The sequence below is a fragment of the Leptonotus elevatus genome, chromosome 21, assembly GCF_054856555.1.
Source record: "Leptonotus elevatus isolate MCC_2025b chromosome 21, RoL_Lele_1.0, whole genome shotgun sequence".
NCBI lineage: Eukaryota > Metazoa > Chordata > Actinopteri > Syngnathiformes > Syngnathidae > Leptonotus > Leptonotus elevatus.
The window spans coordinates 11,538,667-11,563,948 of record NC_141259.1 but is presented as its reverse complement, the minus strand read 5'-3'; the positions used below and the strand labels follow the sequence as shown (position 1 = coordinate 11,563,948).

The 25,282-nt window shown below is 38.9% G+C and overlaps 1 protein-coding gene across 7 annotated transcripts in view; it reads right to left on the bottom strand.

Moving 5' to 3' along the window:
- Positions 1–22,906, bottom strand: part of LOC147155869 (uncharacterized) — a 35,693-nt gene extending 12,787 nt beyond the window's left edge. For 4 of the 7 annotated variants that reach the window (XR_015091978.1, XR_015091977.1, XR_015091979.1 and 1 more), the window contains exons 1-3: positions 22,632–22,906; positions 22,196–22,244; positions 2,461–2,601 (exon numbers count right to left, since the gene is read on the bottom strand). Coding sequence is in view for 2 of the 7 variants with exons in the window: in XM_086065692.1 (XP_085921818.1) it covers positions 633–765; positions 2,461–2,601; positions 19,125–19,185; positions 22,196–22,244; positions 22,632–22,725 (478 nt within the window). In the remaining 5 variants the exon portion in view is untranslated. Of the gene's footprint in view, positions 1–58; positions 766–2,460; positions 2,602–19,124; positions 19,186–22,195; positions 22,245–22,631 lie in introns of those variants that run through there. The other 3 variants (XM_086065692.1, XM_086065693.1, XR_015091981.1) reach the window with 3 other exon arrangements.
- Between the last annotated feature and the right edge of the window lie 2,376 nt (positions 22,907–25,282).

Below are 25,282 nucleotides of genomic sequence, written 5' to 3'. Positions count from 1 at the left end.
TTGCACATTTTTGGTACGTTCTAATTCGGATGTTCCAAAGCCAAAAAATAAAAATAAATTAAATAAATAAAGGCCCCATCCAGCCATGACCTCCCCCCCCCCCCTACTGTGTCATTTACACACATGCTTCCTCCGGGCCGGAGTGGAATCTCCTCCGAGGTCGTGGCGGAAACATCATTAAAGTGCTGAAAGACGTTTTAAAAAAAAAAAGGTGAAGAATGGGGATGACATCAGGCCAATTTCACACTTGGCACTCGAACGGAGAGGTCCGAGCCAGAAGGACTCTCGCCTCGCAACGCAGATCAAAGCCCACTGTGGCGAGGTGAAAGGACACCTAACTATGCTAATCCCCAGGACGAATATATTTTAATCTTGTTAGAATACAAGTTAATGCCGTGCCGCAGTGGCCGGAATGAGAAGTGGACGGGACGACTTGCGAGGCCGCCTCCGTCTGCTGTTGGATAAACAAAAAGGTGGTTCAAAAAGAAGATCGCGTTGGCAGACGGAAGGAGAAAAACAAACAAAAGTAAAAACTGTCGGCGACCATGTTTGAATCCCTGCTCGGGCAAACGAGCATGTAAAGGAAACAAGTATTTTGTGGCTCGCATTGAGGTCTGGGCTCGGCGAAGCACCTTGGTAACCTTTGATCTCTGGTGGATGGAAGTCAGGGCGCTGGTGCCTGCAGAGGTTTGACTGGCCGCACAATAGGCAGCGGATGCTTTGGGCAAAAGTCACACCCCAGGCAACTCTCGTTTCACACAAAGTCTTTCAGAGAGTGGGGAAAGAAAAAAGAAAAAAGATCATCCATAGTTTGCTTTCCATCTAATCGCGGATGTAAGCTTTGAGCACAATGATGTTATGGATTTTATTTATCACATATTGCCATTCATATTGCAACCGAGCTCGTATTTATTCACTTAAAACTCCCGTTTCTAATTTTAATTAGCCAAACTTTTAAAAATTAACTTTCAACAAAAGTGGTCAATCCTCATCGAGGCCTGTGTAGAATTTCTTTGTCTCAAGTTACTTCACGCTGACTTTTTGTTTAAAGTTTGTGATTTATTGAGGGGGGAAAAAAAACAAATACAGAGTCGCCATTAGTACAAAATGCATTTTATGGGTTAAGCGCTATGCTTATGTGCAAATGATTGCCAATTAACAGAGGTGGCAAATCCAGGTCCAGAAAGTAAAAACCCTGCCACAGTTTGGCTTTAGCCCTTGATGTTAGCTAGCTAGCTCCTTAAAAGATAAACCAGCATCATGGGAGCTAGCTCAAAAGGTAAACCAGCACCGTGGGAGCTAGCTAGGGAGCTAGCTCGAAGGTAAACCAGCACCGTGGGAGCTAGCTAGGGAGCTAGCTCGAAGGTAAACCAGCACCATGGGAGCTAGCTAGAGAGCTAGCTCGAAGGTAAACCAGCACCATGGGAGCTAGCTAGAGAGCTAGCTCGAAGGTAAACCAGCACCATGGGAGCTAGCTAGGGAGCTAGCTCAAAGGTAAACCAGCACCGTGGGAGCTAGCTAGGGAGCTAGCTCGAAGGTAAACCAGCACCATGGGAGCTAGCTAGAGAGCTAGCTCGAAGGTAAACCAGCACCATGGGAGCTAGCTAGGGAGCTAGCTCAAAGGTAAACCAGCACCGTGGGAGCGAGCTAGCTAGCACCTGGGGCTAGAGCCAAACTGTTGGCCGGACAGCCAAAGTTGGCAACTGACAAAATGTACACATCTCACATTGCTCATGTAAAGAGGAGTTTACAATAAAAAATAAAATAAAGAAATAAACTACCACTGCCCTTTATGTTCCCTCCAAAATACAGTCATGGTGTTTCATTCAGGAGGTGGATTCATGGGAATTTTTTTATTTTTTTAAGAGGGCAACATTTCCAGACTAAGAGGGTGGAATGTGGTAATGGGGAGACAATATATATCAAATTAAAAATAAAGAAATAATAAAAACCACTGCTTCCTTTTTTTTTATATTTTAAAAAAAAAAAAGGAAAATAAAGAAAACCCCTGTTTCCATTAATATACTTGGCGATACTTTGATTAAATCTAACCTATCACAAACATGCATTTCTATTGATTTGCATTGAAATTGCAAATATGTCTCTTTGAAGCTGAAGATTTGCCTTGGGGACATCATTTAAAAGGGACAACTGCCCCCCCCCCCCAAAAAAAAACATGTTAATTATTACCGGGGAAAAAATATTTTATATATTGAGAGAAAAATATTTTTATAATCATATCTCCTTTTTCATGATTCTTGTTTCATGAGGACAGAAAAGGCACCAATAGAATTTGTGGTTAAACCGCCTCACTTGTTGCTAGCTCCTCCATTTTGCTTTACAAATGAAAACGTGCCACTTGTGGCGACTTAGTTGACACACGAGGAGTCAGGGTCAAGGATATATCTGACTCACCTATCAACCCCCCCCCTTCCAGTTTCCCAACAGCCTGTCACTCACCTGGTGGTTCTGCATCATGGCTGCGAGAGGCACAAAGTGGGCGCTCGGTGCTGCTGCAGCAACAGTGGCAACATCATCACCCAAAAAAAAAAAAAAAAAAGAAGCCCATCCTGTGCATGACATCTTCCTCCAAGCCCGCCGCTGTGGAAAGGGAGAGAAAGAGAGAAAAAAAAAACATGTTCATGGCAAGAGCCAATGGCAAAGTGTCACTCAGCATGAGTAGGTAGACCTAAAAATAGATTGTTTGGACATTTTCCTCCTCACCAAACCTCCACCACGCTGCACATTGCAATTGAGTTGTTGTGACGTGTCAGTCAGGCCTGCGCTTTTTGAGTCATTTCCAACTGAATCGGCTCATTTGGTCAGCCATTCTAAACTGGGAATTGCATTGGCTTGATCCATTCTGATTGGCGCACAGAAGCGGTTCAATCAACGCTGATCACAACCCGCTGTGTGTTCCGCCTCCATTAAAAAAAACGAACGCGCAGGCGACACTTTGAGCATTTAAGCAGATAAATGACAGCGCAAACGAGGACAACAATGGTTGCTGAGAAACAAAGCATGTGGATAGTGTGCTGGGAAAAGTCAGGGATAAGCGCCGGTTCCCATCATGCAACACGCTAACCCGGACTTTAAAATGGCTGCTGGCCAAAGATGTGGGTACGGGGTTCAAAGGAGGTTAATGCTCGCCATAAAATTGCAATAAAGGCCATATTGAGTTACAAAAATGTAACGATGTTCTATTTGGCTGCCTTTCAAGCTGAGGTTTTGCGCACACAGCGCTGGAGGATGATTCACTTTTTCAACAGCAAAATTGTGTCCCAGTGCAACTGGTGGTCTTCCAGTATATATATTTTTTTATTATAATTTTTTTAAATAAAGAAAAAAATATATATATATTTCTTTATTTTTTTTTCATATAGTTTGTTTTTTAAATCTTAAGAGTTTTATTTTTTTTATCTGAACATTGCATTTAAAAAAAATCTTAACATTGCTCTCATGCTTACCCAAATTGTGCCACTTGGAGGCTGGAGCTAAAATAAATAAATACATTAATTAATTAATTAATTAATTATATATGTATGTATTTAGCAAGTAGCTAAAATAAATGAAAAAATAAATAATTTAACGTAATTTATTTATTTATTGGAGACTGGAGCCAACATAAATAAAGAAATAAATAAATAAACGCATACATACGTTTATTTATTTATTGGAGGCTGGAGCTAAAATAAATAAAGTATATATGTATTTAGCAAAGAGATAAAATAAATAATGAATAAATATTATTTGTAAATATTATTTATGTATTTATTTATTGGAGGCTGGAGCTAAAATAAATAAATTATATACTTATGTATTGAGCAAGGAGCTAAAATAAATAAAAAAATAAATAATCTTTTTTTTTTTTTTAGCTCTAGCCTCCAAGTGGCACAATTTGTATAAGCATGACAGCAATGTCAAGATTGAAAACAAGAACAAAAAACCTGCCAACTATTGCAAATGCCCAGTGTCGACTTGTGAGCTTTTTCTTCTGGCCCATAAACGAAACCCCAATTATATTTAAAATAGATCACATGGAAATAAACTTTTTATTTTATTTTATTTTTTTAAAGGCACTAAAATAACGAGGCAATTGGACGTGCAGTTTAAATTACAAATGTAATGTGTACACGGGCAAAAATCCTCGTGTGTCTTTGAGGCGGGCATACGAGGCGAGCCCCAGCTCAGTGGACCGTGCCCAAACTCACCGTGGCGGGCGTCTCCCCAACTCTCCCACCCTTTCCCTCTCTCACTCATGCTGCCATTTCAACCGCTGCAGAGTGTCGGGCAAGAGAGGGCGGGGTCGGCGGCGGCCATGATGGCGGCACAATCACAACACCAGTTATGAGAGGAGCTCTGACATCAGAGCACGCCCTCCATCGCTACGAAAGATGTTCGCATGAGGGACATTCTCATATTTGGATCAAAAATATAATTTTATCTCGTACGTTGAGTAAATGTGTAGGAGTTCACAAAAGTTGGTTAATTATTATTTTCCTTTTTTTTTTTTGCTGGTTCTCCGAATTTTTAAATCCACATGTAGAGATTAAATACTACAAAGTCTAAAAAGCAAATAGAGGCATGCAAAAATTTATTTTACTGAATTTTTTTTAAATGACTGACAAAAAAAGCTTTATTATTAAAGTGTTTGGGACAAGTTAGATTGGTTAAAGGAACTTAAAATAAAATTTCCATGTAGCATTTTACAACATGCAACATACAAATATTATTAAAATAAGGAAAACAGAATGTAATGTTCGTGAAAATATTTGATTAAATAAATGAAAAGATATGCCAGAAATCAGCAAATTGGTCCGCCACATTTGTTTTCAAATGAGGACTGGCAAAAAACAAAATCTAGATTTTTTTCCCAGTCATTCAGGGCGATTACGATTTAAAATCAATTTTATTCGAATAAACCCAACAAACCTTTATTTAAAGGTTCCATTTACCCGTATTCAAAAATAATTATTGTGCAAAATGTTCAGACAACAATAATGTTTACTGATTCTAGATCAGCTTGAACATAAACTTAACATTCATAGTAGGGCTGGGTTTTAAAAATCGAATAATCGACATCGAATCGATTTTTCTTCTCGAGCGTGATATGGATTTATAGAACCATGAATCGATTGTTTTATTATCTTTTTTTTCTCATAAATTAAATAACAAAATAGAATTTTAAAGGCAAATTTATTTTGTATTTTACCATTTTCTTGAAATTTACTGTTTATGTGAATTTAAAAGTATTTTCTTAGATTTATGAAAGATCCGACTTATTGCACTTTATGACAATAGAGTTTTTTTTATCATGTCCTTGTTATTTAGGAAGAATTGATGTTCAATAATTAATCAATATCGGATTGAACCAAGTGAATTGAATCGGGAAAAATCAAAATCTTATCGAACTGAACTCCTGCAAATCGAAATCAAATTGAGGAAATTTGAATCGATACCCAACCCTAATTCATAGTTAGAAAAAATACAACTCACAACAAAATCTGGATGTAACAACTCAATAATCCAGAAGACAAAGTTCGATGATGTAGCTCATTTTCAACGATTCGATTTACAAGATGACGATTAATTGAATTAATTAAATTTATTGCCAAACCTCATTAAAAAAATTTTTTTTTAATGTCTTTGAAAAGGTCATTTAAAAGTTGTATAATGAAGTTCACAACAGGTAGTCAGCAATAATTTTATCTGTCTAACAATGTCACACTATTATTGAGAGAGGGGGAAAAAAATGGGTCAGGCAGTGTTTCTAGGCAGATTAGGAGGGTCGCCACCCATACTCTTGATTCCTCTCCTACGCACATCTGCCTAAATAAAAAAATAAAAATAAATTAAATCAGTCCCCCTCATCACTCGTCATCCAATTACATTCAAAAGTGGAAAAAAAAAAAAAGAAGGTAGTAAGTATTACGATTTGTTTGAAAAATCTGATATTTAAATTTCAAACAATCCTCCAAGTTGCATTTCTCCGCAGACCAAACGGGTCAGCACCCATCCCGGCCTCTGAAAATTCTAACACAAAAAGAGCACCGTGGCTCCTTTCCAACTATATTTGAGGTCAGGGTTCACGACGTCCTCTTGGCAACGCCAGGGCAACAGGCAAAGGGTGTCTAGACAGGTCACGGTATCAAACCAGCTCCCCGTGGTCGCTTCCGGAAGGAGGGGTCAGCGGTAGCCAAGTGCAGGGTAAACAGGGTTCGGGGGGTGGGCTCGGCCTTTGGCCCCGCCGAGGTGGGATCAGCGCCTCCACCCTCCAGTGATCAAAGATGGGGATCTTCCTGGGGGCTGGCTCGGAAGATGAACTCGACGTTTGTGTAATCGAGACGTGTCCAAGGCCCCGATTGTCTCCTTTCACGCTCCGAAATGGACCCTTCCGGTGCCGCTGATTACATTAGGGAGGACAGACTCCTTTCACAAGGGCGGCCAGACAAAAGAGGCGCTTCCGTGGCCCTCACCATCTGGTTCCCAAATAAGAAAGAAGAAAAAAAAGAAAGAAATCCTGCCAGCGAGAGAAGAGGCTGAATAGAAGGAACGCGGTCTGAATAGACGGAACGGCCGGACAGATAAGCAAACATACAGTAAAGGCTCAAAGAGCGAGAGCCAATCGACATGTGCAAATAAAGCCATGTAGCATTGCTATGCGGCGTTGACAGATGTGAATCAAGCGGGTCTCGTTATCACATCTGCCATGATGAAACATAACATCATCAACGATCACCAAATGTGAAGAAATAAAGCCGACGGTTAGGTCGAGTCAACCGTATGTCAAACCAAGCAAACTTGATTTAAGTCAGTGACATAGTAGGTGTGAAGTATTACTAAGTCAATTAGTCAAGTTAAATGTCTAAATATTGTTGTTTGGCTGGGTAAAAATAAAAATCCATATCAAATCGATTTTCCTTTTTGAGCCTGATAGCGATTCATAAAACCATGAATCAATTATTTTTAATATCTTTTTTTAGAAAATAAGATGATAAAAATAAAATAAAAGTTTTAAAGGCTTTTTTTTTTTTAATCTTACTGTTTTCTTGAAATTTATTGTTCACATGAATTTAAAAGTATTTTCTTACATGACCTGACTTATTGCACTAAATGTAAGATCTTTCAGAATCTTTATTTACAATTATTGAATTATTTAACCAGTTACTAATTTAATTTGGAATTTGTTTGGGAGTTTTTAAATCATCCTTTTTTTTGGTTCTTTTTTAGTGTTTAATCATGCAGTTGATCTTGATAAGAAGAATTGATGTGCCATAATTAATCAAGACCGATTGAATTGAAGTGGATCGAACAGAATCGGGAATTTTTTTTTTTGAATCGGACTAAACCCTTGTGAATTGAAATCAAATCGATTGAGGAAATTAGAATCAATACCCAGCCCTATGATATTGTTTGATTTTTTTGTGCTGTTGCTATCAAATAGTTTTCGAATCGATTAATCGCATTAATTTTAATTTTGCATTTAAGTGTATTACAAAAGCATTTTCCCCCCTGATTACTGTTTATTAACCAGTGATTGGTGGTTATTCTGTACTTTGTATTCATATACTGCTAAAAATAAAAAATAAAAGGGGGGGGGGAGGGTTGATGTTGAACTATCTTACCCGTTCGGCCATTGTTTTCCAAAGTAAAAACAGATGTTTACAAATGTTTTATTTTGATTAAACACAGAAGACAATCAGTCTTCTTTCATGAAGGACTAGAGAAAATTTTAAATTAAAAAATGGCTCCTAAAGATTACTCTATTAATAAAATGGTTTACAATTAATTTGATAATCGATTGATCGATTCATTTTGACAGCTCTGATCCCCCCCCCCCCCACACAGAAATCAAGAAAACACTCAAATGTGAAGCTGAAGAGCACCAAACAACAATCACAAACAATCGCACAACATCCCACAAACATGCAAGAAAAATTTGCATTATAATTTGCCATCATTTGAAAGCCGTCTCCTATAATTCTACAGGATTCGTGAATAAAACCTCTTCATTTGATAAAAAAAATGTTCCAGAATACAACCCAGTGAAGACACTTCAGGTACGTTTCATGCTGCGGTTGTGTGAACAAGCCGACGAACTGTTCTGCAATGCGTGCCTTGTTTCTTCCCCTCTCGCAAAAACAAAAGCCTGTGAAGAAATCTGGTAAATAAACAGACTCATTAGTGGCAAAGGTGACGGCGCCTTTGATAGTGAGTGCTATTGTCAGGAGACGTGCGTGTGCGTGTGCGTGTGCGTGTGCGTGTGTGAGAAGGTGCCACATTGACAAGTCAAGTTGGATTGGTCCATGTGGACTGTAATGTAATTACGACTTTTATTTGAGCTCCTGAAGGGCACAAGTGAAGACTATGAACATTCGTAATGAACACAATTTCTCAAAGTGCAGTCCGATATTTTAAAAATCAACTGAACAACAAATGTAAAGAAATTAAGACCGTCTAGCAATTGCCACTCACGAGTTAACAACCTTCTTCGAACACTGGCAGCAAACGTCAATTTAGCAGTCAACTAACTCATTTCACACATTTCAAACGACAAGCCATAAAGACAACCGATTGACTTAAAACAGACAGCGAGCAAGAAAATCCATGTCAACATGGCGGCTACACACACACACACACACAAAAAAAAAAAAAAAAAATGATGCATGTTCATGCATGGGAAACAGGACAGCATGGTGGAAAATGAATGAAAATGACGGTCCACTGGTGGGGATTTGACAACTCTATCCCGACGGGGGGTGCAAATAAGTGTGGATTTTTGATCTTGAAAAGATTCACTTCACACGCCACGAGTGCAAGCACAACAAAAACAACACGCGTCTCGGCAGCGATGCGCAAACATCGCGGCGGCGTTTTTCATCTGTCATCCCGGCAGTTAGCGAGAAGAAAAACGTTGTGATGTTCCGGCAATAAGGCTCATGTTGCGAAAGCAGATAATATAGAGATGCAACTGCTGACTTGCGCTGACATGAGGGTTTAACATGCGTGCCTTATTGTACACATCTGAGCCTGCTTAGCGTGTTGGAGCCTCGGAGTAAAACGCGCACACACACGTGCACACGCACGTTTGTTGTACGTACCCCGAGAAGTGCAATTATTGATTGAAGCTTCCGGGGGGTGGGGGGGGTGGGGGGGGTTGGGGGTGGGTGGGGGGTGGGGGGTGGGGGTGGTGGGGTGGGGGGGGGGGGGGGTGGAAGTATTTTCTATCACTGAGACAACAAAATTTGACAGCGTTGAGTCAATGTGTTTAAGGTTAGTAGTGTCCAATGAACTGCTGAGTCATGCAGAGTCTCGCTGTTATTATTATTAGCATTAGAATATAGCTAAGTTTTATCATTATTCACAAATCTGTTGAAAACACTGGCAAAAAGAGCTTGTTGCAACATAGCCCTGGCTGATCTCTTATACTCTGCTGCCACCTGCGGGCTGTTTTTTGTAATAACTACCATTGCTTTAAGCGACCTCTTCAGGTCAGAAGCTGCATTAAAGCCTTCTGTATATGCTTTAGCATTAAAAAAAAAAAACGCGTATAAATAAATTTTTAGGACCATGGCAGTAGAAAGTTTTTATACGTTTTGGGGAGCAAATGAGTTAATGAACATGGCGTTAGCCTAGTAGCATAGCCAGCTAAGTCATTTCAGTCAATATCAATCAAAAAACAGATTGTTATCATCCAGGTCATAGTCATCTACAAAATGTATATCTAAAATGACCTAGCCAATTATGCTATTAGGCTAACGATGAATGCCTTCTTCCTTTTGTTAAATTCCTCATTCATAATAAAAGTTAAACAAGTGTTTAAAGGTGCTTTTGGTTACATTGCTTACTTTTCTTTATAACCATCTATTCGCACTTTATTTCGGAATTCACGTATTCTTGTGTTTTATACCGGATGCCGCCTAAGCCCTGGATAATGGGAAGTAGCAATTGGTGTCAAGGAAGTATTGTTGAAGTAAGACATCTTGGCAGATCATTAGTGTGACGAGTTTGAGACAGTGTTCAAACTAGAGCTTTCAAAATTAAATCGACAAGTAATCAATTATCAAATTAATCGAGTAATCATTTGGAGCCATTTTTTATTTAGAATTGTCCAAATCCTCTGTTTTTTAGCATATCAACAGTAATGTTCACTGATTTCTGTAGTCAGACTCGGACTGATTATCGTCTGTGTTTAATCAAAATAAGACATTTGCAAACACATGTTTTAATTTTATTGCGATACATTTTAATGCAACATTGAAATGAATCAGATTAGTCGATTAATCGATTGAATAATAAATACTAAAAATATTCAATAGCGACAGCATTATATTCAACTGTGTCATAGTGTGTGCTATATTTACAGTTCAAACTTTAAAAAAGCAAATTCACAATAATACATTTTAGAGGGCATCCGTTTTTCTTTTTCTCTTTTAAACATGGCCCGCACAGTTCAGACATTTTCTTGGGCGGATATTTTCACTCAAAAAGCATGCGCAAGTCAAAATGAGGCGTAGTTCATCACTAACCTACAGTATGCTAAACAAATAGATAATAATCCAATGAAAAAAATATTTTTAGGGCATAAATGGAAAGAAAAGAAGTTTAAAAATAAAAATAAAAATTGGGGTGTAGCAACCCAGCCTGACAATTGGGGGTGAGACGCATATAGGAGTGGGACAGGTGGGGCCAGTCAAGTGGAGTAACACCACTGCCGTACCAATCTGTAGCTTTCCGCCGTAATGAGTTATTTTTCCTCACAGCAGTCTCCAGATTATGTCATCAGGCCCTTACAGAGAGCTCATTATTCAGTGCCGCAAACGAGACGGAAAGAAAAATCCAATTCTACGGAGACGGGAGCGTGGCATGCCGGGGAGGAACGGAGTCGCCGTGTGAAACCAACAAGAACCAAGCAACACCTGGCGTGATGAAGTGGACTGTTGCACACAATGTTTCCCTCCCACATGACGGTGGATTCGATATTAGCCTCTTTTGCACCACCTATATAAAGGCTGGTATTTCTTCTTTAGTGACATTTACCCAAAGCACATAACGTACACCAACATAACGCATATACAATGCAAAAAACATGATAGGGTGACTTATTATCAGGCCATTTTACAGTACAGACTTTTGAGTTACTTAAAAAACTTAGCACTTCTAGCAGTAAACGCAGGCGTGATCCCCAAAACTTGGCTCATTTGCGTGCACCGCTTGGAACGGTTTCACAAGTCCACCCCCCAAAGCAAGTTTTACTGAAATTTGGTTGACAGCTCGATTTGGAGGAAAGTCAAAGAAAGTCTCAGAAACACAGGAAAAGTCTAACATTTTGGTTTGAATTGGCCATTTTCGGGTCATTCTGGTCACTTCCAAAAGTCCTTCAAAATAACCTTGCTCGAGTACAGAAGAGGATTAGGGCCAGTGAAGAGGAAAAAAAAGGTTGGCAGGATTCTCAGTTTATTCTCAGAATTCTGACACTTTATTCTCAAAATTCTGACTTTAATCTCAGAATTCTGACTACACTTTAATCTCAGAATTTTGATTTAAAAAAGAGAATTCTGACACTTTATTCTCAAAATTCTGACACTTTATTCTCAAAATTCTGACACTTTATTCTCAAAATTCTGACACTTTATTCTCAAAATTCTGACACTTTATTCTCAGAATTCTGACACTTTATTCTCAGAATTCTGACTTTAATCGAAAAATTCTGACTTTAATCGAAAAATTCTGACTTTAATCGAAAAATTCTGATTTGAAAGTGACAATTCTCACTTTAATCTCAGCATTTTTACTTTAAAGTGAAAATACTGACTTTGTGACGTAGATCTATCAATGGTGGGGGGGGGGGGGGGGGAATCAGAATTCTGAGAATAAAGTCAGAATCATGCCAACCTTTTTTTTCCTCTTCACTGGCCCTAATCCTTTTTTGCACGAGAGATTTTTCCAAATTGCTACCAAATTCCAATTGCATTTTTTTTTTTTTATGATTCCAACAGTATGTGGGCAGAGGATGGCAGCAGTGTTTGATGACTTGCCATAAAACCCCAAATTCCAAAAACTCAATTTGCCTTGTATATGTGCTGAACGGAATGCTTTGCTTAAAGTTTCAATAAAAAAAAGTTAAGGCATTCGCTGTGACACCTGCAGCAACTTGAGAGGCCCGCAACGTGTTCACGCATTCGCGAGTTGAAAGTCAACACAAACATTCTAAAAGAGGCTAATTAGTTACCCGTTAAAGAGGCAGTAATCGCCCCGCAATGAGGATGAAAAGGACCCAAAGGAAAACAGCGCGGTGAAGGGTTGGTGTTGGATTTCTGCGGGTCACGTGCTAAGTCCCATTAAGAGCCTCAAAGCGCTCTTCAGTGTTTAGAAGCGCGGGTTGCATTTAAGCACACACAAACGAGGAAAAATATCAATTTCACATTTGGCTAAACGCTTTCACACTTTTGTGTCAGCGACACCGCCAGAGGATGGGCCGCGCAAGACAAAACACAGCTCCTGGATAAGGATCATGTTAATGCCTATCAATTAGGATCAAACGGGGATTAAGCGGCATGGTTGCGGCGGAGAGACGGGGGTCCACGCCAAGTCACTAAATACCAGGGGTCACACCCCCCCCCCCCGACTTCATTAGGGCTGACCTTTCCACGCCATTGTGTGACAGCAAAGAGATGCCGCCGACTCAACCGGCCTGGACAGCTTACGGAGGGTCAAATATGATCCACGCAGAAAAGCAAATGTGAAATATTCACTTTCACAGTCCAGCGAGAGCCAATCAGTAACCTCCGCTTGGGCCAGGTGGTTATTAGCCGCCGACCCCCCACTTTCTGTGCAAAAAAGGAAATCACTTCTTTCCACCTCAGAGAGATGTATGATTTACTAATTAGTCGTGGTGCCACGCGGGGTCAAGCGGCTCCAATTCTGTCCGGCCATCTTAATTCACTGAAAGGTCAAATGGCAAAGCGGAAACAGGTACTCCCTCCAGGTTCCTTTGAATTAGCACCAATTAAGAGAAATGCATGGAAAGTTGCAATAAAAGCCCCTCTAGTGCAAAATGCTAGTGAGCTTAGTAGGGCCCGACCGAATATGCATTTTTTGAGGCAGATACTGATATCAATTTTTGGCAGAAAAAAAAAATACAGATTACCGATTAATCTGCTTAATATTTAAATATATGTAGATTTAATGCATACAATTCTTATTTAAACATAACTTGAAAGGACAATGACAAAATAAAAGAATAAACTAAACTAAAATAATAGCAACTGAAAAAAATCAGTAAGAACAAATACTTTTTGGCCTCTTGAGGCAGTGTGGTGTCGTGCATCCATGCTGTACACACTTTAAAGTGAGTACAGAAGAAAGTTGTGATTTAATTCAATTAAAATAACTCATTTTTCACACATTGGGAAGAATTTGTGCCTTTGCGCAATCTCACCTGTGGGTATGTGTTCCCACAGCATTTGTGTGTGAATATTCGTTATTTGAAGGAAAAACACTCCCGAAGTCGATGCTAACTTCCTGTTAGCATTTGAATGCGATCCTCCATTCGCTTTTTGCAGTAGCGCTAGGCTAGTGATGATATTAAAAACGAAGCATGTTTTGTATTTAAATATTCAGTGGATGTAATTCTTATCGTTGTGTGTTTAGTTTTACAGTTAACTCCAACTGGGGTGTCATTAAACAACTTAAAGGACGCTTCGGGACAACAGATTAACCAGAATAACATACGCTACACACAGCAAAATGGTGCATTCAGCGCCGGAGACTTTGGTTTTCTTCGATAACGTTTTAAGAGGAAAATAATCGGCCATTTGGCCCAATTGGCCGATTTGTGAAGGCTAATAATCGGCGGCCGATTAATCGGTCGGGCCCTAGAATTTAGCGACATTTAGTGGGTGGGAAATGAAGTGGGATCTCTAAATTGAAAATTAATTTAGACCTACGGAACGGAGGTTAAAGGTGAAGTCAACCCAAAAAAATAAAAATTTTGACAATAATATGCTCTATGCAGCTCCACTAGTCTAAATATGGTATTCAGATCAATATTGCGTTAGTGGAATATGAGTTAAGCAGCCAAATCCAGCCGTTTTATCCATATCAGGGGGCGGCCATTTTGCCACTTGCTGTCGAATGAAGATGACATCAATTTTGCTCAGGTCTCAGGTAACAACCTATCACAGCTCAGCTTCAGAAAACAGAGGAGCAGTGATCGGTCGCTGCCTGAGCCCTGACCAACTGTGATGTCATCTTCAGTCGACCGCAAGTGGCAAAATGGCCGCCCACTGAGATGGATTAAATACGGCTGGAGTTTGCCGCTTAACTCATATTCCACAAATGTAATATTAATCAGAATGTCATGTTTAAACTAGTGAAGTCATATATAATATATTATTGTCAAGAAATGTTTATGGTTGACTTCCACTTGAATACATCACATCGCGGCAGTTCAAAGTCCACAACACAGTTCATTGATCATTTAGTAGCACGCTTCCGCACACCCAGCGACTGATTGACCCTCTGACATATATTCGGAGCAAAACATTTTGAGTCACCTCATTATCATTTTATTGAACCACAAACAATGTGGCAGGATTGTCGAGTAAGATTTTCCTGCCACTGTAGCAACATGATAATAATGCAAAGAGGAAAATGGCGAGAAGAAGAGATATTGTGGATTTTTCGGAGGCTGTTAGCAACGATTGCTATAGCTATTTTTTAGACATAGGTTCATATGAATTTATGAAGCTAGTTCAATATTATTAATATAGCGGTGTGGCAGGATCTTATTACGCACAATAATGCTGCCTGGTAGTGTTGTAACATTATGATGTCCTTTATTAGAAAAAAATAGTTGAGAATGTGGGACTCCATTTTAACGAAATTGCTATCAAATTCATCCAAATCAGTTCCATGATCAAACAAATTCCTTACAATTAGCCGACGTCACTTTCCAATGTATTTGGAAAACGGTGCAATATCCACGTTTCCTGTGCAAAAACCATTATTCAGACTACAATTCTATTCTTTATCGTCTTGCATTTTTACTTATATTTTATCTCTTACTGTCCTTGCATGTCTGCACTGAAGAAAAAAGCTGCTTATAATCTCATTGTGTCATGACAATAATAGGCATCCTATTTTATTATGCGCATCTCTAGTACAAAGACCTTTTCGCAGCCAAAAATAAGAACAGTGGTAGTCAAAGTTAACTTTTTGTACGTCATTAGCCGGCAACAATAACTGCCTATGTTACTGCTGAATGTTTACGGAAAACAAAAAATAACAGTCCAGACCTCGATAGAGAGAATCTACATAAATAATTTTTTTAAGCAATCAAGTAGTTGTTGTTGTTTTTTTTAATTGATATTGTTGGCAACGTTTTACATTTTGATGGCAGCTACTAGTCAAACTTATATTCGCACTCATACAACAATTTGCTACAAATGTCATTTAATCATCGGCTTTAAAGCGTTTACATATTTAAGGCAAAATTTGATCGATGACGCAACACTTGAGGTTTCTTGGGGACTAAAAGCGGGCCACAGACCGCATTTTAAGAAACACTACCAAGCTTTTGAAATTAAAGCGTCTCACAATCTCTCGCTAATTCAACACAATGAATGCTTCAGTACGAGACTACGTTTCTTTGAAAAATACAAAAAAAAGAAAAAGGAGGCTGAGAAGTTGGGCTGCTGCTCTAACTTTTTCCCCATCCAGAGGTGTAGGAACGATAACACCGAAAGTTGCCCAAGTTCATCTGAGGCCAAAAGTTTGGGCGTGGAAAGTAAGCAGTGTTAAAACCGAGCGAGCGAGGAGATAAACAGTGTTCGCTCGGGCCTACAGCCGTCTTTGTCGCCGTGTTGTCGATGAGCACACACCATTTGCAAGGAGTTTGGGGGGGGGGGGGGGGGTTACAGGGGGATTGGAGGTTATTTGAAGATGAAAACAGGAAGTAATGCCGCGGCTGTCTGCTGTATCGTGCTGTCGGGCGCCGCCCGATCACAAACAATGCAAACAAACAAATATTAGAGCGACTTGAGCGAGTTTTGGCATTATTTCAAGAGGACGGACAATTTTTGACAATCTCAAGGGGCTGCAGCTGAAAATCAAATCTCGGATTGTTGGCTAATGTATTATGGCTTTATTATTATTTTCACTCTTCAAATTTTTAACGCTTCCTTTTAAGTCTACAGAGGGAAAAAAAAATGTTTTATCGGCTTGTTATCTGCAGATACATTCTGTCAATAAGAGCAAAGGAAACGGTTCAGTCAACTTCAGCCTCAATATGAACAAAAACACTATTCAATTAGCCTCTAGATGACAAAACCACTAATGACTCAAATTATACGGTGACATGTAATATCATGAAAAACATGATTATGGCATATTATATAGGGCGTATGTTATTTTTTTCGCCACAAGATATATATTTTTTTGCCTTTGTAATTATACAGAATTTAACAAAAACTTAATGCACACGTGTGAACATTAGGATATAAAGCAGATGTGCACACAAAATGTCCTTTTCAATTAATAATATAAGACAACAACTCAAAGTTTACTATTTTATATATATACTGCAGTGAAAATCCGTACTTATGGAACAATATTTGGTTTGATAGACAGGATGAAAAAAAATATGCGGCAATAAGAAGAATCTAAACAATTGACAAGTAAAAAAGGAAACGTTATTTAGCAACACCGTACACTCCCTGAACAAATGCAAAATCATTTATCTCTTCTACAAAAAAATTTAAATAATAAACACGCATCCTACAAAAATTTGCGCATTGGAAAACAGTATCAAGTCTCTACAAAACAGAAATAAAACGGCTTTGCACTACAATTTCTAAGCAAATAAACATTGGTTCTTTGTGTAGAAATAATTTAAATAAAGCTTTCATTCGAGAGGAATTTATTCACTGTTTAAACACGCACCTCCTCAATTGTTACTCTGAAAAATTGATTGTGAATATTCAGTCCAACGTATAAATAATAAACAAACCCCCGATGACAACATTGCCAAATAACCCCTAAAAACTAAATGCCGTGTAAAATATTGAACGCGATATCACACAAAATTAATTTCACAAAGCAAAATTCACAAAAGATGAACACGTTGGAGGTTAAAAATATTATATTATAAAATGAAATAAAAGCAAATGCAATAAGCACTGCGAGATTGTTTTGTTTTTAAAAAGGGGTCTTTTGTTTCCCCGCCTAAAATGGAAGCTGCCTGTTTTTTCGGCGCCGTCAACTACACGGCAGAGTCGCACAGTACAAAAAGCAGCGGCAACAAATGGACGCGTAGATTGGCCGCCTGCCAGGAAACACCTTAAAATACAGACAAGGCCTTCATTTCAAATGAGTAACGGTGATATATAGACTTAAAAAAAAAAAAAAAAAAAAAAGGAGGTGACGAAGAGCCTCGCCGTTTAGGACAGACAATAGCAGCTGCAGTCGGGGGGGGGGGGGGGGGGCAGTGGTTACGCTTTGAAATGTGCTCTTGAGCGCACACACAAGCTGTAACTCGGCAGCTTTCATCCAGATGCCATCATGGCGTCACACCTCGTGACCGCACCGTGGGCGGAGACTAAAAAGACAGCGGGGAGGACTCAGCATTTTAGAGTCGGGCCTCAAATGCAATCGGGAAAAAACGACGAAAATGCAGTCGAATTTCTCATGGACAGATCACCAATAGATACTGTAGCACTTGGAGGGGGAAAGACAGACCTCCACCAAGGCCAAACAAACTCCCCACTTCCTACAGATGACTGACATTAACTTCAAGATTTCAAACCAATGTGCAATGAGAGATCATCAGGTGCGTCACAGGAAATGACCCTATTTTACTTATTTTTTTCCGAAAATTATTCACGACAAATAAAGCATATGTATGCCAGCAACAGATTAAAAAGGCAGAAACATTAGGCAGACTCTTCGTGACATTTTTGCTTGCTGGTGCCAATTTGTGTTATGCGAGTACTACTCTGTGTACGTGGGCCCCCTCTAGAGGTGCGTGAAAGAATTACTGCCCACGTTCAGTTCAATTGTATTTAACTTCTAAGCTAGTTAGTTGCTTTAATATTAGTTTACGTACAATTGTTATCTTTTACGTGTAATACGTTTAAATGATTCATCAAGTAGTTTTTTTATTTTCCAACATTCAAGCACAATGTTAATGTTCAAAATGGAGCCCGACCGATTAAGCAGACAGTTGATTCATTTGTAATTATTTAATCTACTCATATTAGCTCACTTAAAATCTGCTAAAATCTGAATATTTTGTGCAGTTTTTTTGTGTCATATTAACACATTACGGCAAAAAATAATGACATTCAAACATCCCCGTGGTTAGCATAAAGGAGGACAATTTTTTTTTTTTTTTTTTAATCATATGATGGATCTTATTTAAGTTACAAAATGTTACAGTGGCTTACAATAAAAACTTTTCGTTTTTGACACTGAAGGATACTACACTAATGTATTTTAATGTTGGTAGTGATAGTGGTACTTATAAGTATTTTTTTTGATAAAATACTTGGTCAAAACGTTAAAGAACCACACCCTAGTCAATGAACAAGAAATTAAACAAAAAACACATTAACAGAGTCTGCACAAGTATCAAATGGTGGCCAATGTCCACTCCTCTAGCTCACCAAAAAAAAATAAACAACATAAGCTCCTTGGTGGAGGTAATGTTTCCTAGACTTTTTCCAGCCTGAGACACACACTTGCTAAACTACATGAACTAAAATAGCTGGCGCACCCCCCAATAAAAAATTCCAAATAAAGCCTAATAATACATGTGATATAACGATGTCATTTTTCCAGATCGTTTTGCATAGCTACATGAAACATCACAGCCAGCCATATCAATACAGCACAAAAAAATAATGTGCTTACTTAATGTTACTCTCACAATCTACTCACCCCAAAATATATGTAACACAGCGACCCATATTTTTGGGCTTCTGAGGCCAAAATTTGGGAAACCCTGCAGTGGACCAACTTCTCCCTCAGGCAATCACGCTGTTCACAGCATTCTTGGAATTGCTTCGCTCCATTTTTAACGTGGCCAAAATGCTCTTGAAAGAACGGGTCAGCAGAGCTCTTACCAGCTGGAGGGGCAGGTAGACGCGGTCTGATGCCCTTTTCGCGCGAACACACGGGCTTTTCCTGAGGATGAAGTGTGTGGGGGGGGGGGGGGGGGGGGAATAAAAATGGTCAACTATATCCATACTGTTTCTGAATAGTTGCTCTGTGGAGGACTGCGGGGCCAAGGAAATCCTTAATATCTGGCACAAAGTCCGATTTTTTTTTATGCTTTCGTAGGATGAGGGATGTAAACATTTTCAAAAATAAGAATATCATGCACATGCAGGAGGTAGGAAATTAAGTACAATTCAGGGCTGAGCCAGAATAGGATTGTTTGGCCTTGGTGGAGGTCTGCTCTCTTTGCAGAATTTTTCAATATTGCCCCAAGTCAAATCATTGGGTTATTGGGTTCGATCAGTCCTTTCTACATAACATACTGATGGAGTTGGCACACCCCCTCTCTCAACAAAAAGTCAAAACATCAGGAAAAAGTTATTAAGGTGAGTTATAAAATACATTTTGTAGAGGTCACATGACGTGCAGCACTGTTAGCCTTTTGTCATTTATTTATTTAATTACTAGTTTAACACCATGATTACACTTTCAAGCCCTTTCCCCAGGCAATCTATTCACATGTTTTTTTTTCTTTAATATTAGTGTTCAGTATTTTTCCCCCCCTTGGTGCACCCCCTTTGCCCCCTTGTAAAAAAATAATTAAATAAATCAGGGTTTCATGCAAAAATAAAGTGATGTTCAATGAAAACTACATTTCACAGAGGAAATATATGACTGATGACTTTTCTGAATGCTGCATGGCATGCTTATAATACCGGACTGCCAATTGGATTTCACAGCAATACACAGTAATACGTTAATAGTTTTTGTCTGTTTGAGTTCCAGAGTTGAAAGTTGGGAAAACTCGACTTAAATAGTCAAAACAGGACGAATTGAAAAAAGTGAGTCTACTGCAACACAAATCAATGAACCTGAAACTGCCACGCCTTCCTCACCTTTCCATAATTACAATTCCACTCATTTTTGACCGACAACTTTTCAAGCGCTCCCCTCCAAAACTAATAGTGGAGCAGTCGAGAGCTATTAAAAGAATACGACGACAAGTATGCGTGCTAAGTAGGTGATAATGAAGAGATCTTGTCCGGGCCGGTCAGCGATACGGCAAACAGATAAACATCACAGAGTCGAAGTAACTTGTCATGTCGGAGGGATGCTCCAAGCGCATTTCTGACAACTGAAGAGCGCGCGACAAGCAGGAAACAATTCACTTATCACACGGGCAGCGTTACCAATACATTGCATCGATTGGACAAAAAAAAAAAAATATATATATCTTGTTTACTTGAAACTAAGAAAAATGTCTACTTTTTTTAGTACCACATAATTTTAAGCCATGGACCAATTGAAGATCAAATATAAGAAAATAAATAATACAGTAACATTAATAACAACAACAAAATAAGTCATAGCTGTAGAACTTTTTTTAGCCTGCTTTGGCAAAAAGTGATAGCTCATTTTAAATGATTATTTTTTATTATTGCTTCATTTTGTATTTTTTCTAATTAATTTGCCTAAAAGTTTTTGGTCTTTGTCACATCCCCCCAAAGAGTGCTAAAAAAAAAAAGTATAGTAATTAAATTTGTATCCTTGTCTTAATTTTTACTTCCCACTTAAAATTACCACTCCAAAGTTTGTAAAAAAAAAAAAAAAAAAAAAAAGTACTGTGCGTGTGATCTTATGGTGACCAACTCCTACCTTTAATTAGCAGAGTGAGTTCAATTTAAAAGATAATTCTAAATCATCTTGTGGCACACATCAAGTGCAACAAATGTTGGAGCTCATTTTGTTTTGAAAAGGTTAGCAAACTTGTGGAATCTTCTTGACATTCTTCACGACAATGCCGAAAAAGGTACGAGTCGAAATATGTTGCCAGATATTGACCTCGCATTTGGCACAAAAATGGCGCTCTCGATAAAGCGACGCGAGCAGAAATCAAAGTTGAAATGTAGCGAATGAGACAAAATGGCTACTGACGTGACGTGACTGAGGCGCCGTGTTTTTACTCGTCACGTGGGCGCGCGCCGTATGGGTTTACAGGGGTTAGTGGGGGGTAACAACAACAACAACAACACAGAGGCCGCCATCTTGGCCCCCTAAAAAGCTCCCGTTGAGGAGGGAGGGGGGAAGACTGCGCAGACTGCAGTGACGGAGCACAAATGTCTAGACGGGCCTGAGGCAGCAGACGATCAGTGGGGGCGGACACATTGCACTCGTGGATGTTGTTGTGGGCAAAATCTTGGGGGGGGGGGTGTTAAATGGATTATTCTTATGCGAGTTAAGATTGGTTTGAACCTTATTTTTGCCCCATAGACGGGAAATGCACATAAAAGCGGCGAAAGGCTACAAGAATTGCCTAGCTAACTGTATATAGATAAAAATAGGCAATACTGTAGCATAGTAGGTTAGTTAGCTAGCTAATGTGTTAGCCATCTAGCTAGCATGAAGGAAGATTTTACATTACACTCAAGTGTGAATGTAAATGTGATCGAAAGGATGGACAGATAGTATAGAAATTATGGAAAAATCTGTGATTTAATAACGTAGATAATAAATACAAGTATAGAGTATAAAAAATCCACACACCCCTGTTCAAATGCCACATTTTTGTGAGACAAATTATGTCATTATTTTTCCACCATTATTTTGGCCTACTACCTAAAAAAAATCAATTGTTAATTTTTGTTATCTTTTCAAGAGGGGATGTAACAAAAAACAACTGAGACAATGTGGTTGCACAAGTGTGCACACCCTGAGAACTGGGGTGTGGACGTGTGGCTGTGCTCAGAATCAACCAATTACATTCACTTGTCGTCAAAGTGGCCTTTTTTCCGACTTAAGTATTTTCACTTTCTGGTAAAAGCCTGAAGGTTTTGTGCAAATATACCAACTTTAACCTCACAAGATGAAAATGTGTATGTATGAAATTTGTATGACAATGTACTGTATTCTGTCTGTGGGGAAACAAAAAGGGTTTAAAAAAAAAAAAAAAAAAAAAAAGTAGCAAGTTGCAACCAACCTTTTTCCGCTGCTCTCTCCATCAACCTGAACGCAGCACGCAGACACCCCTGAGCATAAAAACAGGTGTCAGGGCAAAAGACATTAAAATAAAAAACGTTCAACAACAGCAGCCGATGAGACTATTCGGTAACACAAAGTGCTTTTTAATTGCGGACTTGGTGAAAATGTGACTTATTAGAGGCGAACAGCATAAGTTTGTTTGTTGCTTGCACAGGTAGCTAACGAGCAAGCGTGCACCTGTGTGTGTGTGTGTGTGTGGGGGGGGGGGGGGTAATTAGCGACAAAGCATATCTGCTCATTCAAAACCACAGCGTCGTGTTGAGGCACGGTACGGTGGGTTTGTTTAAACTCGAGTCAAGACTGCCGTCTCTAAGAATGTTTGACCAAATGTAGCATTTTGGCGGCTTCGTCTAAGTGTATGTTAGCTAACTCACCTGTCTGCGCATTCAGCGAAATCTGCTGACGCACCAAAACTTTCACATCGCTCCCCCCTCCACCCTCCATCACCAAAAATAAAATTTCTCTCATAACGACGGTCCGTTGGCGGTTGAATAAAATCCCACATACGGCCAGGTGTCCTCGGTGGAAAGAGTCGAGCGTGAAGACGGAAGGAGGAGGGGGTGGAGAAAAAAAAAAAAGTCCGTGTCCTATTTTGTCAATTTCAGACACACTCCAGACAGTCTCGCAGCGGCTACGTGCACGTCCCTTTCCGCGCGTGCACGTCGAATGGCGCGGGAAGCAGCGACGTGTTTGATTGATAGCGAGTCGGTCCAATGGCGGCGAGAGGCACAGCGCGTCGTCCAATCACGGGGGTCGATGTTAAAAGGTTTCCGCCCACCCAGCCTCCTCACAGTTCTGTTGACACTCAACGATGGTTGAATAAAACAAGCAAGAGATGTGGGTCACAGACTGGTGCAAATTCTCTCCAGGGAACAAGGATGAGCTATTAACGGCGCCATACTGTTTGAATATAATAAACAATTTCCTTCCACCCAATAATATTCTGATAGTAAAAGCTAATCTCAATTCTCGAGATACTTCTCACCATCACTTTATATAAATTAGAAAATATTTAATATGTTATATGGTGATATTAGCAATACAAATGTTTATATTCCATATGCTGCAAAAAGATAGCATTTATGAAAAAATACCGTTTTGTTTTTTTAAATATTCTATTTAGTGTGAGGGGATTTTTTTCTTCTGTTTAATATTTTTATTTGAAGTGTATATCAAAAGCAAAACAAAGGCTTTCAACAGTCATATACACCAGATTTTTTTATTACTTTGCCATTTTTCCAAACCAACTATAATTACACACAAAATATGACACTAAAAATAAGATAAACCCAAAAATATTTTTACATGATAAAAAAAAATAAGGTTTCTTAGACTGTACTGGTATATAAATATTAAATATACGTACTATTTGGATATAGTAAGGAATACCAATTAACAAACATATTTTCAAATTTTAACTATTTCTTATAGTGAAAGACAATTGTTAACACAAAAAATAAACAAATATGATCAAAGATATTGCATTTTGCGAGCTACATCTTGAAATGTTTGATATTTGTGGTTGCATTTGAAATTGATTTATTGAGTCTCAGAAACAACAACATACAAACCACAGCAATGTGCAAAATTGCATACTGAAATAGAAAATGATCAGCAATTGAGCAGATAAGGACATGTGCTTATTTTAAACACAGCAATGCCGCCACATGGTCACAGTATAACTACCTGTCAGTCAGGTGTCTTCAACTGGTGAGTAGTTTTACTTTATTTTAGTTTTATTCCTGTTTTATTATGTAGTTTTGAGTGTTTTGTAATAAAAAAAAACAACAATATCAATAAAATACCACAAAGTAAAAGACAGTATTGTTACCTGTCTGTCAGGTGTCTTTTTTTATTTTTTATTTTTAAACTTTCATTTTATAGTGGTTAACTTAATTGTGTGATGGCAACAGTTTGGAGCCTGGAATGAATCACTTCACTTTCCTATGGGAAAAACTACAAATGTCTCCCTCATGAAACCACTTCAAAGACATTTGGATTTCGTCAAAGGCACGTTTTGCCATCCTTTGGGGGAAAATACCAAGTCTTGTCCGCTTTGGGTCTGCACTCTTTTTTATTTTTTTTATTTACATTGTTATGGAAAACCGCTGGATTTGGACAGGCCATAATGGAGTGTGACAGCTTCCCCTTTTCACCATTTATTTGGAAGAGAAATCAAAACTCCTGGGAAAGTGAATCCAGAGGGGAGGGCGATGAATATCTCGTATGTCGCTTTCGGAAACAGCTGTGTGGAGTGAATATTTAATGACACATGACGTATGGTATTTATTACCATTCATGGACAGACACAAAAACGTATTAACAATACAACTGATTGTATTTAATACTGTATCAACACCCCCCCCCCCCCCCATCCTCACAGGCCATTAATATGCACAGTCTTTCACAATCTGCTCCGCTGATCCCCTCCATCAGCCATCTTTGCAGATATTGACCTGGTTGGTGCCACAAAATGGCTCCTTCCTCACAGTGGGAGCCCATAATCAGGCAATACAATGAGGTTTCACTTCACTGCTCACCTCTCTTTGGTTGTCTCTTGTCGTCTTTGTTGACCTTTTTTTCAGCCCAGAAGGAATTTCAAGGGGGGCTGGAATTCCACTGAAGTGGACAGCTAACGAATCGTCTGATATAAATGGTGAATGACGGGGAAGAAGGATGAATATGCGCCATTCTGAATTTTTATGACTTGAATCATCCCAAATATTATTTGATACCAACGTATATATTCATGACCGCTTATAGTGCCAGTCTACAAAAAAAATGATTGTGATTGTTTAATTTTGAACACAATTACATCGTCTGTTGTTTATTTATACTTGTTTTTTTGGAAACATTTGACAGGTTTTGTCACAATGATAGTGGACAAACGTTTTGAAAATATTGATTTGATCTATCACAAAAAAATATTTTATATTCAGTCTTCTGTGTGTTTCCTGACTTCACCGAGCGGGGTCGCTGTTGTTTCCTAACCCAAGATGAATCACCGGGAACGGAAGCACACAGC